Source organism: Sceloporus occidentalis, unplaced genomic scaffold (genome assembly GCF_023333645.1).
Source record: "Sceloporus occidentalis isolate IW3139 unplaced genomic scaffold, rSceOcc1.0.p SCAF_1, whole genome shotgun sequence".
NCBI classification, from domain to species: domain Eukaryota; kingdom Metazoa; phylum Chordata; class Lepidosauria; order Squamata; family Phrynosomatidae; genus Sceloporus; species Sceloporus occidentalis.
In genome coordinates, this window is record NW_028316981.1 from 57388647 (window position 1) to 57403125 (window position 14479).

Consider the following 14479-nt stretch of genomic DNA (forward strand, 5'->3'; position numbering starts at 1 on the left):
TTACCAACCCTGAAAAGAATGCATACCAGACAGCTGGGATGATGTGGGCCTCATCTTGAAACTTCTCAAAATAATCTCAAGCAAAATTAGTTCTTGGCTATAATCTGAGATATTCTATTACCGCTTTAAAAATGTGAGCAACTAGTAGAGGGGTTATTTTTGTAAATTTTTTATGCGGACTAAAAGTTGTTCCTTGATCAGATATGGGGGCTTACTGTAGAAAAATAAGTTCACTTACACAGGCACAGCACTCTTGGTAACTTTTATTTAACCTCGTCTTACTGACTACACTCAGCACATGCTTTCATGTTTGTTTGCTCCCAGGGACAAAATCACCAGTATTGAGCAGACATTCTGTTCACTTCCTATTGACCACAGCATTCCTGAGTGGTTGAGACTACAGCATAGAAGTGGCAAGATCAAGGGAACAATGGATGCTGAGAAAGTACAAAAAAGAGGAATGCTCACAAGGTTTGTGGTGCAATATTTGTCATGTGTGTAACTTGGAAAAAAGCACCATTTTTGCCACACGGAATATGGGCAAAACATTTAGCCTAACTCTACTATGAATATGAAAAGCAACAAGTGCCAAGCTTGTTAAAACTATCCTGCCAGCCATTTGTCTCTCTAGCAGAAAAACTCTTGTTCACTTCAATGGTTTCAAAATTGAGCAGCTAGTCCTCTTACCACGACAGTGAAGGGGCTGTTTGGAATATCCACTCCACCAAAGCGGACATAAATTACGTAAGTTCCTGGTTTAACAGCTGTATAATAAATGTCGTATGTTCCATCTTCATTTTCAATGACCTCAGCTTCAGCCTCCGTACCATCTGGTGTCAAGACTGTACATGTCACTTTACCCTTGCCTGCAGATTTAGCATCTACTACAAAGCCAACTTCCTCTCCAGTCTTCACTGTGGCTGCAATGCCAGGACCTGGAAAGTAATTGGCATGAATGTCAGACCAGCCTCTTCATACCTTCTGTCAAGGAAGAAGCATGCTTTTTCCTGTTGGATATCTGAATCACTGCAAACACAGCAAGCTAAACTGAAATTGCACCCTCAGAAACAAGGATATTGATATAACACTTTATAACAGGGAAATGCACACCAAGGGCCCCTCCAAGCTATAGGTCAAGTGTTCAATGGCTGCCTGTGAAGTTGGAAGAACTAAGGAGAAATTTAACTGCACTCAAGGCCTATTTCTCATTTAACTGACATTTCCATTATTGAACAATTTTGCCAAGATCCATACAGATGATGCACCAAAATGTCCAGTCTCTGAGTCTAGATCAACATATTCTAGCAAGAATAGAGACAGTGGGAATCATGTAGCATTCCAGATTTTGAGCGTGCTTCAGCTCCTACCGTTCCTTACCACTGGCTTAAACTGGCCAGACTTCCAGTTCAGCAATAGCTAGAGGACCACATGACACCCACCCTAATCTAGAGGTGGTTTTGTGATTTGTACAATATAGCAATGGTTTTCAGGTGAAATATAATTAAAGAATCAAATTGAACTCTTCAAGAACGGTTTGTGATAACGTTGCAGAAATTATGACACGTCTCTACAGCTTGTCAAGATCTGACCATATTACTCCAATATTAAGATCTCTTCATTGGCTCCCAATCAGCTTTCGGGCACAATACAAAGTGTTGGTTATTACCTTTAAAGCCCTACATGGCTTGGGCCCGAGTTACTTAAGGGAACGTCTCTCCCTACACAATCTGCCCCGCGCATTCTTAGAACATCAGGGAAGAAACTATAGGAACATATAAAAACTAGACTAACTACAACTTCCCATAAAGCATTTACAGCTGCAGCCCCTAAATTATGGAACAACTTACTGGAAGAGATCAGTCTCATTACCACCTTAAAAGCCTTTCAAAAGGCACTTAAGACAGATCTCTTCCAGTGGGCCTATCCACCTGACCTTTTATAGCTGATTTTATGGAACATTCCCACTCTGACTTGATGGCACGGAAAATTGACGACAATTTGGCCTTTTTAGTGATTGGTAGTAATATTGTTGTTTTACTGACTGTATTTTTAGATAATATTGTATTTTGTATTGTATTGTGGTTTTTATTCTTTTTGTAACCCCACCTCGATCCACAGGGAGAGGTGGGAAATACAAAAAATTATTATTATTATTATTATTATTATTATTGGTATTTATACCCCTAAAGGCTATCAAAGCGGCTTACAATTATTAGTTTTAATTAGACAGTTCCCTGCCCTCAGGCTTACAAACTAAAAGACATGACACAAAAAGAGAAGGGAATGGTGGTGGGAAAGGGGATGAAGTCCAGTGGTTATTCTCTCCCTCTGAGGCCTGGACCAAGGCAGATGGACTGGAGGGAGGGCTCTTCTTCAGGCTTGCCCTGGTGGAGCTGGGCCTGCCTGTTCACTCCCTCACAGGCTGAAAAATGACAGTTATCATGGAGGCAGGGCTCTCTTTCTTCAGGCTAGCCCTGATGGAGCTGGGCCTGCCTGTTCATTCCCTCGCAGGGTGAAGGATGACAGTTATCATGGAGGAAAGGCTCTCTTTCTTCAGGCTAGCCCTGGTGGAGCTTGGCCTGCCTGTTCACTCCCTCGCAGGCTGAAGGATGACAGTTATCATGGAGGGAGGGCTCTCTTTCTTCAGGCTAGCCCTGGTGGAGCTGGGCCTGCCTGTTCACTCCCTCACATGCTGAAGGGTGACAGTTATCATGGAGGGAGGGCTCTCTTTCTTCAGGCTAGCCCTGGTGGAGCTGGGCCTGCCTGTTCACTCCCTCACAGGCTGAGGGGTGACAGTTATCACAGAGGAAGGGCTCTCTTTCTTCAGGCTAGCCCTGGTGGAGCTTGGCCTGCCTGTTCACTCCCTTGCAGGCTGAAGGATGACAGTTATCATGGAGGGAGGGTTCTCTTTCTTCAGGTTAGCCCTGGTGGAGCTTGGCCTGCCTGTTCACTCCCTCGCAGGCTGAAGGATGACAATTATCATGGAGGGAGGGCTCTCTTTCTTCAGGCTAACCGTAGTGGATTATTATTATTATTATTATTATTATTATTATTATTATATTGGTGATGCAAATCTATACCCACCTTTGCTGTGCTAATTTCTTGTTGAAAATGGGCTGCTGCAGCATAAACCCTCTCATGAGATGGGGAATTTTTTGCCATCCAGATGTTCAGCCCCACCCAGCATAACCAATAATAAGAGACTATGAGAGCTGTAGTCAAACATGTGGAGGGCCAAAGGTCTGCTACCTGCGCCCCTTATATATATTGACCTTCCCCTTGAATCTACTCTGCCATCTCAAGACCTTGAAACAACCACAAGATTTGTTAGTCACTTTCCCATACTTGCACATAGAAAGAGAAAATACACAAAAGGGTCATTATGGCCAATAAATAGCTGGGGATAGGTAAAATGCAGCCTCTAGGATATTCATGGTCTCCAAGGCTGCATGGGACCCCCAAGGGCAACCTTCCACTGAATAATATTTTAGAAAACATTGAGGTTTTTAATTTTTTTTACTCAACTGCCCCTACTCCCAGTAGCAGTGCAGAAAGGGATGGTTTTGTAATGTTTTCCCCATCTTCGGCTGCTTTAAGCTCAAGAGAGGCCCCTTGCTAAAAGCAGGAAGTTAAACAAATGTCATCAACAATATGGTGAAACTGGACCCACCCTCCCCTAGGGAGCAGAGAGGACATTTTTTTAAAAGACTGAACATTTTGGGAGGCCATGGTGGGTGGATGTGATCCTCTCAGATCTAGAGAGGATTTGTGCAGCCCCTTGCCATCAGGTAGTCTCCCCCCCCCCCCACCCAATCAAGATACACACACACACACACACACTTTAAAAGCACAAAATGGAAGTTTCCTCCTGGCTCAAGGCAAATGTTTATATTTTTTCTGTACACATCCCTCATTCTCTATCAGCTCTTTGCTTCAGCTTGCAAAAACTCATTTCTTGCCTCTAATATGCAGGATGATTCTGCAAGACTAGTAATTTTAAACACCTCTTTACCAACATTGGCCCAGTAAACATGTCACACTAAATCAAAAATCAACCAGAATTGTGCACAAGTGGCATAAACCTTTCTGATTTACCCTATATATTATAAAATTTGCTTATATAAGAGGAACATGGCATGAACAACAGTTTGCTTGGCACTGAAGAACAGTTTGCTTACCTGAAACTGTGGTTCTTTGAGTGAACACCTATGAACTCACAGATATAGATTGTTCTGCACCTGCACAGAACCTAGTTGGGAACGTCTAAAACTAAGCCATTTTGGCAGCAACCCCTGTGAGTCACAGAAGTCACTAAGAAGAAACATAGGTCCTAGTTTGGTCATAAGAAGAAACTACATTTAACTATTAAATCCTGGCAGCTCAAGCCAAGCAAAAATAAAAATAAGACAAATGAAGCGGATCTATGTCCAGTGAACTCCACTCAGGTCTCTCAAGTCAGTATCTTCAGTTTAATATGCCATGTAAATGTAGCTATTCCTTCAATGCATGCACCTTAACATGCAAATAATGGACACAAGAGTCACATGTAGTCACAGGTCTTGCTATGAGCAAATGTGAAATCATCCAAGAAACCAGCAGATTTTATTCAATGTGTCCATCAATCAAGCTGCAATACCTGAGGAAATTGTGACCAAGCTTTGCAGTTACTTTTCTGATCATATTTACCAACTTCCTTTATAGTACTTTTCTGCCCAGGAAAATCCCATCTAGAACCTTCAAATATCAGTTAACTTCAAGTAACAGTTCTTGCCATGAACTGTTATCAGTATGCTTGCAATGGTGTTTTTGAAAGTATTTAAAAAAGACAGAGTCCTATACAAATTCAAAATTTCCACAAACCTCTCTGCTTATTACAGAGGGGAAGAATAATCATCTTAAAATAATCCAGTTTGGTGTATGGCTAACCTGGCTCCCATGTTCTGGGCAAGACTATTTGCTTTGCTCAAGTATTTAGAAGCGAAATTAGGAGAGACCAAAGTAGGATTTTACCTGTTGCTAGACACTTGCTGGCATCTCCTGCAGGTGATACACGAACTCGATATGGAGAAAGAGGTATATCATCGCCACCATATTTGATGTCAACAGAATATCGGCCAGTCTTGTCAGGGATGTAAGTTACTGCGTAAGTGCCATCATTGTTGTCATGGATATCTGCCCTCTTTGGCTTGCCATCTTGGTCCTGGACGTCAGAAGCGACACCAAACAGAGGCAAGCCACATTAAAACCAAAAGGCATAGTATTATATCTGAAGGCTGCAAGATTTCAGACATGCTTGTTTAGGCTTGACAGTTTCTGCCAACACAATTGTGCTACTTTGAATGGATGCTGTTATTAAGTAACAAAAGATCAATTTAAGGTTTACATGAAAATTAATCTATCAAATAATGGTTGGTTTGTTGCAGCTCACGAAATCCCACCTCATGATCCGAAAGTCTTTGGAACTAGGCTTCTGGGCAATGCACTCAATATTACACTTGTCCCTCCACATTCGCTAGGGTTAGGGGCATAAGACCCCTGTCAACATAGAAAAACCACAAATAACAAAAACACCATATTTTACCTGAGAGGACACCTCTCTAGGAATCTCTAGGTCCTCCAGTGCAACTCTGTGGTCAACGTCTGACAGACATTGACCATAGAACTGCACTGGAGGACCTAGATATTCCTTGAGAGAACATATTAATCATTTCCGTGAATAATCAAATCCGCAAATATGGAGGGATGAATGTTCACTACATGCACCAGCAGGAAGCAGATATGTTAATCTACTGCGTCTTCAGCTTAGTCAAAGTTTAGGGCAGTCAGTCACCAATATCACTGCTCACTTTCTACATGCAGTATCTGTGCTGTGCAGTTTAAAACTTAAGGGCTGTGACAGTAAAGTTTCTTGAGTAAAACAGGTTAATTTGATTATTATTCCTTTGCATTTTAACTTTTCCCCCATAAAACATTTTTTCAATAATGAGCATTAGACAAAGGGTATACCATATTTTATTTGGCCAAGTACGTATTCACCTCATAAGGCAAACAGACTTCTTACTCACTGCAAGGGTTAACTAGCACTTCTCTAAACCGATGCCTGTACTTGAAAAATCTTCCAACAAAGCTGTCCTGAAACTGAGCCCAGAACCATTATGATTAGCTTCCAAACATGTATTGGCCTGGTACAAAACCTTGTATATGCTCACTCATGGTGAAAACTGCAGACTGGCCTAGTTTAGAGAATTTGAAAAGGCCAGAAATATTTCACACTGAAAGCACTTTATCAAGTACTTTGTACAAAACATCTTCCATTAGGATTCACAAGTTTTGCTTGAAAAATTCAGAGCCAGCATACAGTGGCCATACACCATTGTGCTGATACTTAACTTACTCTTTTTAAGGAAAGTTGTGGAGGAACTGTTATATGGAAGGTCAATCTGTTCTGTGCCAGCTATTTAACCCCTGTTAATATTCTACAGTTTTATTAGGAAGCAATGTTTATGCCCTCTATTGGTTAGCAATCAAGCATCTCAAATATTTATAGAGTTTCACATGTGAAGACTGAGCTTATCTGCTGAAGGAACACATATTAGAAAGGACACAAAAAGACATAATATCTTACAGTTACGTGTACTGAGAGAAGTCCTTGGCCGGCATCTCTAGCATCAACAACAAAATCAGCAGGTATGCTGGCTGGAACCCCATGGGCATTAAGGCCAGGCCCATTAGCTGTCACTTTACTGGCATCATATGTTGGAAGCACCTTCACTTTGAAAGGACTGTTGAAAGAAGGATTTTTTTTCTCCAGCATCACTAAGCATCCACATTTATCTGGCAGTTTTCATAATTATAAATGGCATGAAAATTACAGTACATGCAGGTTTAGTATGCCTACCAAGGTTGAACATCAATTAGTTCCATAGTCTTTTAGTACTAACTACTCAAAGCTATTACATGTACAAGCTAAAATGTATATGTTGAGAAAGGGTAAGTCCAAGTTAGCCTTTCATACTATATTCAGAAGCAGACATCAAGCAAATTAGACTGTGTGCTATATCACACTATACTGTTATAGTGATATTATTCCACTTCCACTGCTATCCCTGCCTTCTGTGGAATCCTGGGATTTGTAGTTTAGGAAGGGACATTTAGAATTCTCAGCCAGAGAGGTCCTAGTCTAAACTATAAACCCCAGAATTCTATAGGAGGCAGGCATAGCAGTTAAAGTGGAATAATAGCATTTTAACAATGTAGTGTGACATTGAATTCTACTATTATCTCTCTCCTGCAACCACCAAGAGAAATGAAGCGCAGGTGATACAGGGCAATTCTCCAAGTTCTTTGCTATAATTAGATAACAATGATTTAAAAATGCACTACAGATGCAACCTCCACTCTAAATATGGAAGCCAGCCAATAGCTACATTTCATTAAAATTCTACTGCCTGACTTTCTTCCTCTTACCTTCTAGGAATCTCTTCATCTGCATATTTTACTGCAATTGTGTAAGGACCCTCCTGCATTGGCGTGTATGCTACTGTATGAGTGCCATCACCATTGTCAACTATGTTAACTGGCTCTGCCAAACCTAAGCAGGGAAGACAAAGGATACCACATTTTAATTCATTTAGTTGCCTTCTCACCAGGGCTTTAGTTATGTATGAATAATCTTGTCACTTGGAGCACAAGCACACAACACTGATTTAAAGCTCTATAAGAAATCCACACAGACATCTGTTTTGTGGTCTATTCAGATAAAGCCAATTTAGTCCTTATTCCTATCATTCCCAGTCTGTGACCTCACCAATTAGAAAGAAGTGAAATCACAAGCAGTTCCTTGGCTGGCTGAAGTCCAACAGCTGTAAGCTAAGAGCCCAGTATCAAAGAAAGACTAGAAGAATTTATTGTTCCAAAATTAGGAACAAGATGGTTAGGTCAGTTATCGGGCAGACTTAACATACAAGCTTCCAGAAACAGGGACAAACATTTTTGTTTTCTACTGTTACCCACTACCACTGGTTAAGCTCAACATCCAATCCAGAATAGTGACTTGTTAGTTTACAAAAAGTAGTGGTTTTATTCAGCTTGCCACTAATGAGTTTAAAAAACTGAATAAATTCATCACTACCAAGCAAGGGTTGGGTGATCAGCCAATTCAAGATGGAAATATTTTAAGACCCATCCCAGAAATTAAGATGTCTGAATCTGTACATGCAGCCATTTCCCAGGATTAGTTGTACATACATAAGCTGTAATTAAACATGTATGAAGTCACAATTAAGTTATATTAATTGGGGGGGGGGAGCAGGAAGAGGGAAAGAGTGAAAAAGTAGTGAATTATTTCAGTGAGAAACTAGTAGCATAGCATCAGAGCAGAGTAATTTAATTAAACTAGTTCACAGTAACAGAGAACATCTATTGAGATTGGAAGATTTTCTTAAAGACAAAAGGAATTAGTTAGTGAAAGTTCAAACCTGTTTCATTAGACTCAACCTGTGGGTCACCTTTAAAGAACTCAGAAATTGCTTTCAGGGGACTGTGCCATGACTGGGAATCCGGCTCATCAGCTAGAATCAAAAAACTATTAACTTAATAATCCAAAACCAGAACTTATCAGTTGTTCCTTGCAAAAAGTATTTGGCCTAAAATGGATTACAGAACAGCCAAGTAGCTTCGCATGCAATAACCATGTTTGAATACCACTACCTCCCTTGAGTAGTTATTTTCAAAGGCACAGAGAAGAAATGGTGCTGCATATGAAGTCAAATTAGACCTGGCAGTGGCAGGCCTAAAATAAATGTGCTCTGATAAGTTTGAAAAGCTCATATTGGAAGTGTAGGCACTGAAAGAGTTTCAGATATTCATGTATTTGGTACAAGCATATGACATTCAATACATTTGATTTCTATATTTTATAGGATATTATGTTAACTAGCAAGCATTTATCTGATAGTAATAAAACCCTCTTTGGCCTTCTCTTCTCCTCCCCTCCCATTCACCTTGTCCTAAACTATGTCTTCTTCCAATCATCCCTGCTCCCTCATACACATACTTTCTGAGACTCAGACTTTTATCTGCAATCTGTCTTCCAACAGTACACACATTTTCCCTGGCCTCGGGCTTTAACCTCTATGCTGCCTTCTCCTCCCTGCCCCCACATTCACATTTCTTTTGTCCTTAGCCTTTCATCTCTATTTTCCTACTTGCTTCTGTCAAGGAACAAGAACACTTTAGATGAAGACAATCTGGAAAGTAAAATCTAATATGCTGCTGTATGATGTAAGACCTTTTGCTCTCAATTTCAGCTGGGAGAGGATTCTAGATGGTAACTCACTCTTCCACTGCTTCCTATAGAAGATGGCCTGTTAGTGGGGTTGTGGCCCTCCAGCTTGAATCCAATTTCCAACAGGTCCAGCCAATACTCACTGATGAGGCAGCACAGGAACTGCAGTTCTCCTCCATATTACCAGTATTCAGGCAAAGTGTTCTCATTCCAAGGGTGTTTAAATAGCAGCTTAAGGGTTTCCAACAGAACTTGCTTAAGGAACGTCTTCACTACTATAGCTAGTAATTTTTGTAGCGCTAAAAAGCAGAGCTTGGAAGAGTTATTTTTTGACTACCATTCCCAGAAGTCCCCCAACAGTATGTCCATCCTAGCTGGTGGAAGGATTCTGGAAGTAGTTAATCCAAAAAGCAACTTTTGTAAGCTCTGCCACAGAGTAATAACTAAGTTACTCAGAAAAATTTAGCATATATCTCCCAACTGTATTCAACACTAGTTCTATTCTTCATTTGGGTTCCACTGCTACCAATGGAGCTGAGCAAGAACTCTAATTCCTACCTGTAAATATGCACTGACATTTAAAACTAGTACCGATACTAAGCTAAGGCACTGAAGCATTACCTCTGGGGCCCGTCACCGCAACTTCAAGTGGTGCTATTCCAGCCTTACTGGTATCCACAGTAAAGGCCTGGGGAATTTTGGCACGGACTGCTGTTCCCAGGCCTGGTCCTGAAACTTTCACTTTGTAGGGGTCAATGACATCTTTTACAGGAACCTTAAATGGACTTCCTGCCAACAAAGCAGAGGCAAGGGGTTAGCCTGACGGGAGTCCACTAAAGCTTAAATGACCACAAGGGGGACATCAAGGATAGCAGCCACTTTTTCAGTAGCATAGCTCCATCTCATACTGCTCATTTGGCCCCAACTCTTATCCAGAAATGCCAACTTTTATTTAACAGCAATAGTTTTTGTATGTTCTATACTTGTAATAGTGATGCCCATTCCTTTTTGGGGAAGGATAGAGGATAAGAGAAAATGAAATTAAAAATGCACTAACTGATTGAAAGTTCCCCAAAGCAACAAGATGTACAGGAACAAAACTGTCACAACATCTACAGACTGGCTTCTGTGAGAGATCATAAAGTTGCAAGTGGGGCTGGAACTGAAGCCTCACACAGACCCCTAGGGACTGGAGAAGCTCTGTGGGACAGGCTGATGACTGGGAAGAAGTTCCAGAAGCCAGGAAGCTTAAGGACAGAGTCCAGAGACAAGGTGGTTGGTCCTTTTGAAAATGTTTAATAAACTGAGAAACAGGAATGTAAGGAAGGGTGAAGAGTGAACACTAAGAGCTAGTATGATACAATGGTTAAGGTGCTGGAGTGGGACTTAAAGAGATGCAGGTTCCCCAGTAAGCCAGGATATTCATTGGGAGATCTTGGGCCAGCTACTTCCTTCCACTCTAACCCTGACCTATCTTACATAGCCAATGTGGGGAGGAAGAGCCCACTAGTGGAAAAGCTGGCTATAAATATAAGTAATAAATCTGTAAAAGGAAGGAGGGAAAGGGTAGCACAGGAAAATTCAATTATTACTGGGAAAGTTCTTGCTAAGATATACTACTTTACCAGGTACAGTGCATATTAAGATACAAGTTCTATTAATATCTGTATTGAAAATTTTCTAACAAGTCAGAAGTTCATTATCATCATTCTTTATGTCTGCCTTCCTCTCCCGCAGTGGGATTCAAGGTGGCTTACAAATTAAAATTATTACAATAAAAATAATAATAATAAAAACATAGAAAAAGTCAACATTAAAATAGAATAAAAGTATTATTAATATTAAAGCAATTTAAAACTTAATACTTAGAAAGGATTTTAAAAGCAGTTAAATAGTGTGATTAAAAACATTATTATTATTATTATTATTATTATTATTATTATTATTATTATTACACATTACAAGTGGTCTTACCAGGGATGTGTTCACCCCCATAAGTTATGTTGACATCATAGTCTCCTGGAACATACGGGATATATTCTGCACTACAGCTGCCATCCTTGTTATCTTTACAGCTTATCTTGGATTCTGAAGGCCCTTCAACAGTTATTCCAAGGCCACCAATTCCAGCCCCTCTGCAAACAGCAAAAGTTCATATAATTATATGACTGATTATTATTTCACTGTTAAAGTCTACTACAGTTGGCCCCCCATATCCACAGTTTCTTTATCCATGGATACAAGTACCCACAGCTTGAAAATATTCCCCCAAAATATAAATTCCAAAAAGCAAACCTTGATTTTGCTATTTTATATAAAGGACACCATTTATTGTAATTAATGGGACTTAAACATCCATAGATTTTGGATTCACGGGAGGTGGGGTGGGCGGGTCCTGGAACCAAGGGCTCACTGTATTGCATTTTATGATGCAACTATTTGTGCTCAGCCACTCATTCTCAAATGGCAGCAAGTCTATCCAGTAAGGTCTCAAGAAGGGTGATAAAAACCCTGAAGTACAAATAAGTCTTAGTGTTGATTGACTAAAGATTACTTGCATATTGATCCTGATTTAAGCCTAAGGAATGCTGAAGTCATAAATAAGGATATATGTTGGCAGGCATGTGAACCACATGCTAAAGAGATCTGAGAAAAGACATTAAAAAAATCAAGCACAGCAAGTTTGAGGTGTGTGGGTGGGTCTGTCAGGAAGAATCACTTAACAGCTATCAACATGCCAACAAGTAAGCTTGAGGCAATGCCAAAAGCAGCTCTGAACTGATTTATGCTATTTGTTTCTCGTCTATGGCATGTTCCAATCCATGACAGTTAGCCCGAAAGGGAGCGGCAAGCATATACAGTTACATTATATGCATCTACAGTCACACCTTGCAGTTTACAAAGCATATGTGCACACGCTCACATAAAATGATTCTCTAACGTGGTTTAACTTCCCATGTGATTATTTCAGACTACAGCCTGTGATGCTTACCGAGTGACAACAGTGAATGGGTTGGGTTTATTTGTGAAGGCTTCCTGTAGTCCAGGACCTTGGGCTACAACACGTGAAGGATGACATCCTTCTGTGACATCCACTCTGAAAGGACTGTTTAACACAGGAACATCATCATATGTCACTTCAACAGTATGAGGGCCTGTAAACAAAATATCAACATACATTTGTGAGCTCCTTGAAGATTTATGTTGAAAGATTACATGGCAGTGTAGACCCACAAGTGGTATTCTTCTTGCCTCAAGGAAGTGATTTCTTGATCATCTGGGGAAGTTATGCTTTAAATCAGGAGGAAGCCACTGGTTATCTTCAAGAAAGAGGTTATGTTATGTGCTCCAGAGCAACTAAGCCCTGCAGGTATTATACATGTGAAATACAGAATGGTACTGCTTACTATCTATTTTTCTACCCCACTAACTAAAGTCAATAGCAGTTAGCAGTATTTACCTTTTTCATATGGAGTGAACTCTACTGCATATGTCCCATCAGAATTGTCTTTGATAAGGCAGTCTGTGGAAGCTCCTGAGGGATTCGCAATCTGTGCTTTGATATGATCTCCACCAGTTTTGGTCAAGGGCCTAGCATCTACAGTGAAATCTGTTGTTGCTTCACGGAAGACATCTGCAGTGTAAACAGTTTCCACTGAGAACAATTTCAGTTGAACAGAACAATGCTTTCAACCCACATGTATACACATGTCTTCACACAAATTAGTTCAACCCCCCCAACATGGTGTCAAAGACAGCCAAACAATTTACAATGTAAATACAACCCACCCACTGGTTCCTCCACCCAGGTTTCCCTTTCATCCATGCAGTTTCTTTCAGAGCTGCTAATCTGTTAAACCATCACTGAAATTGTTTCCTATGTCATTATGAGTTGTTAGCATGACCAGAGAAATGAGTATTTAGTATTGTGAAAAATGCAAGAAGGGTCAAGTGCCAAAAGGTACACCTGCACATGCATCCCTTACATCTGCATATGCTTCAGAAATGTTGAATTCATTAGCTAAAATAAACTTACCTTTTAGTTTTAGAAAAACAAATAGGCTTACCTTTTCCTTCAATTCCTGGCCCAAAAACTTGGATTTTGCTTGTGTCCACAGCAGGATCAACCTTGACCCGTGCAGGGAAGTTTGGTACTTGTTCTCCACCATAGTTCATTTTGAGTGTGTACATCCCAGCAGAAAGGGGCACATATGTAACTGCGTATGTCCCATCTTTATTATCTTGAACCTCAACATCTGCTTTAGAACCAGAGTCTGACACAGCTTCCATATCCAATTTCCCAGGTCCAGCTTCTGAACAGTCCACATTTAGCAAGCCAGCCTCACCTACTTTACCATGTTCAAGTCCAGGGCCTGTGGCAATTACTTTGGACACATCAAATGGCATTTCAACATCTGCTCTGAAGGGAGAGCCGGGAATATGGACCTCTTCAAAAAGAATGTTCACAAGGTATTCACCCGGTTTTGTGGGCAGGTAAGAGACGGAGCATGTGCCATCACCATTATCAGAGCACTCTATCTTGGCTTCACATGGTCCTTCAACTGTCAGTCCCAGGCCACCAGTTCCAGCTCCTTTCGTGTCTATTGTGAATTCTGCAGGCTTTCCAACAAGGCCACCTTCAAGGCCAGGACCATAGGCTCTCACCTGAAGAGTTTAATAAAAAGAAGTGTTGAATTAAATTACTCTGAAAGTGAACAGTAGGCAACCTGGTGCTCTCCAAGTGTCTTGGATTACAGGTATCATACGCATCTGCCATCATGGCCAATGGTCATAGTTTGTATCTTTATTTCAAAACTTCCGAAGAATACCAGGTTGCTTACATTTGTAACAAGCCACTTCAGTCAACTGCAGAATTTTCTGCAGTCTTAAACTTAAGATATGAGAAACAAGTGCATCCTTGACTATTTGAATGCACATCAAAGGTTGCAAGTTTAATATGATATTTGCTGTTTTTAGAAGTAGCAATACTATTGCATAATAGTCTAATCAGCATATTGCCATGCTTTTATTAACTTGATTCACATTAGTCTAATTGGTTTTGAAAGCAAGGGGGTTAAATAAACAAGAGAAACAAAAGCTGCAATGATCAAACATGATTTTTTGTTAATTTATTTTAAAGTCCCATCATTTCTTCAATAGGAACTAGAGAAGAAGGGGCTTTTTATCATGAAA

General features: G+C 40.4%; 1 protein-coding gene across 6 annotated transcripts in view; it reads right to left on the bottom strand.

Annotated features, from left to right (window-relative positions):
- LOC149321445 (filamin-B) overlaps positions 1-14479 on the bottom strand; it is a 108577-nt gene that overhangs the window by 22070 nt on the left and 72028 nt on the right. For 4 of the 6 annotated variants that reach the window (XM_089521796.1, XM_089521787.1, XM_089521833.1 and 1 more), the window contains exons 21-30: positions 13354-13951; positions 12747-12920; positions 12279-12441; positions 11261-11421; positions 9908-10075; positions 8478-8570; positions 7468-7591; positions 6626-6782; positions 5011-5200; positions 688-935 (exon numbers count right to left, since the gene is read on the bottom strand). In XM_089521796.1, the coding sequence (XP_089377922.1) occupies positions 688-935; positions 5011-5200; positions 6626-6782; positions 7468-7591; positions 8478-8570; positions 9908-10075; positions 11261-11421; positions 12279-12441; positions 12747-12920; positions 13354-13951 (2076 nt within the window). The remainder of the gene's footprint in view (positions 1-687; positions 936-5010; positions 5201-6625; positions 6783-7467; positions 7592-8477; positions 8571-9907; positions 10076-11260; positions 11422-12278; positions 12442-12746; positions 12921-13353; positions 13952-14479) is intronic. The other 2 variants (XM_089521805.1, XM_089521814.1) reach the window with 1 other exon arrangement.